The sequence below is a fragment of the Fomitiporia mediterranea genome (genome assembly GCF_000271605.1).
Source record: "Fomitiporia mediterranea MF3/22 unplaced genomic scaffold FOMMEscaffold_2, whole genome shotgun sequence".
In the NCBI taxonomy this organism is placed as follows: domain Eukaryota; kingdom Fungi; phylum Basidiomycota; class Agaricomycetes; order Hymenochaetales; family Hymenochaetaceae; genus Fomitiporia; species Fomitiporia mediterranea.
In genome coordinates, this window is record NW_006760387.1 from 1,977,047 (window position 1) to 1,978,471 (window position 1,425).

Below are 1,425 nucleotides of genomic sequence, written 5' to 3' on the forward strand. Positions count from 1 at the left end.
ATTATCTGTGATTATGTAATCAAGGATTGAAGATCGAGAGCATATAATGACGCATTTCTCTTCGTCACTCCTTTACCTCCTACCTTCACTGTCTCTCCAACCCTCTGCCCCTAATGCTATGTCGTCGCCTCTGCTCTCTCTAGTCAAGTCCTACACTCGCAAGCGTCCTACCAGCAGACACTCTGCCTGCAACTGTTAGACGAAAAACATTGCGCTTGTCTCTCCAATCTGCCGTTGCAATGCCTGTGCTGAGCCTCAGATCACACGCGATGATGCCACCGAGCTGACTACACCGTCCTTCAACATAAAGCGTAAGCAGCCAGTCCCTTCATAATAGCCTGCACAATAGCTGCTCATCCCTCTCCTCCCAACTTTTTGTCTCCCTTCCATCCCTTCTGCTCCTTGCTCTGCCTCTTGCTCTGCCCTCCTTCGTTGTCCTCCTTTTTTTCACGTTCCTCTTTCTTTTTGCATTCGCATTCGCACTTCTGCATTGTTGACCAATGCCGAACGAGTTCTTCAATAATTCCATGTATTCACGTTCTTCTTCCTGCTCTGCAGCGCAAGCAACAATCGATGAGCACATGCAAGCACGCTCGCGACAATGTCCATGTCGGATCACTTCCAAGGCACAATCCTCTCTCCGACCCCGTGCGTACTCTCCTTCCCCACCCACCATTCTATGCTTGACATCCTCGATGGACTCACACCACGTGCCTTTACATTCCCCAGTGCCGTCCATGACACCAGATCGGGAAGCAGTAGCCACTGCTCACCCCTCCTGAGCCGAGTCCGTCCACACCTTGTACATTGCCTTCTCCCTTCAAGCCAGAACGTCCCGGAGATACACCTTGCAATCAATGACTCAGTTTACTGCACCTCCCATTGGACGACGTAGATAGACAATAGAGCGCACGCGCACAGACACGATTTCGTCTGCAGTCCGAATCAGCTCGTTCAACGCTCCGCATCTCGATCTGCATGCACCACTCACACTCGCTGCACACGCCGCCACGGTGCGTCCATCTTTTCTTGCTTGTTGCCACTCGCTAATCACCCTAAACCTTTCTCACAGACACAGCCTCACCCTTCACAATCTGCTCGACCTTACAACTCACACGCGTACGCGATTCTACTTGCAGGGACTGAGCAACGATCAAGGCCTGGTGATGAAGACTACATCGAGCAGCCCAAGAACACATTAATCCTTTATTGACACGAACTCCACTCGCGAAAGAACGAGACAGAGGCTGCTGGTGGTGCAGGGATGGGATTGTAGAAATAATGTATTATTTATTATCTTTTTGTATTCTATAATCAAATATAATTATATTTTATTAATTATTTATTACAAATTTGTAAGCAAAGCCAAAACAAGCTATTCAAATGCTTGTAATGACTGGTATAAATTGTAAGAGGATACTATAC

At 48.1% G+C, this 1,425-nt stretch overlaps 1 protein-coding gene across 1 annotated transcript; it reads left to right on the forward strand.

The window, feature by feature from the left end:
- Positions 1-601: 601 nt before the first annotated feature.
- Positions 602-1,213, forward strand: FOMMEDRAFT_151838 (uncharacterized protein; the record flags this gene model as incomplete). Its single annotated transcript, XM_007262770.1, has 3 exons — positions 602-891; positions 950-1,013; positions 1,073-1,213. The coding sequence occupies 3 exons, from the start codon at positions 602-604 to the stop codon at positions 1,211-1,213; spliced, it is 495 nt and encodes a 164-aa protein (XP_007262832.1).
- Between the last annotated feature and the right edge of the window lie 212 nt (positions 1,214-1,425).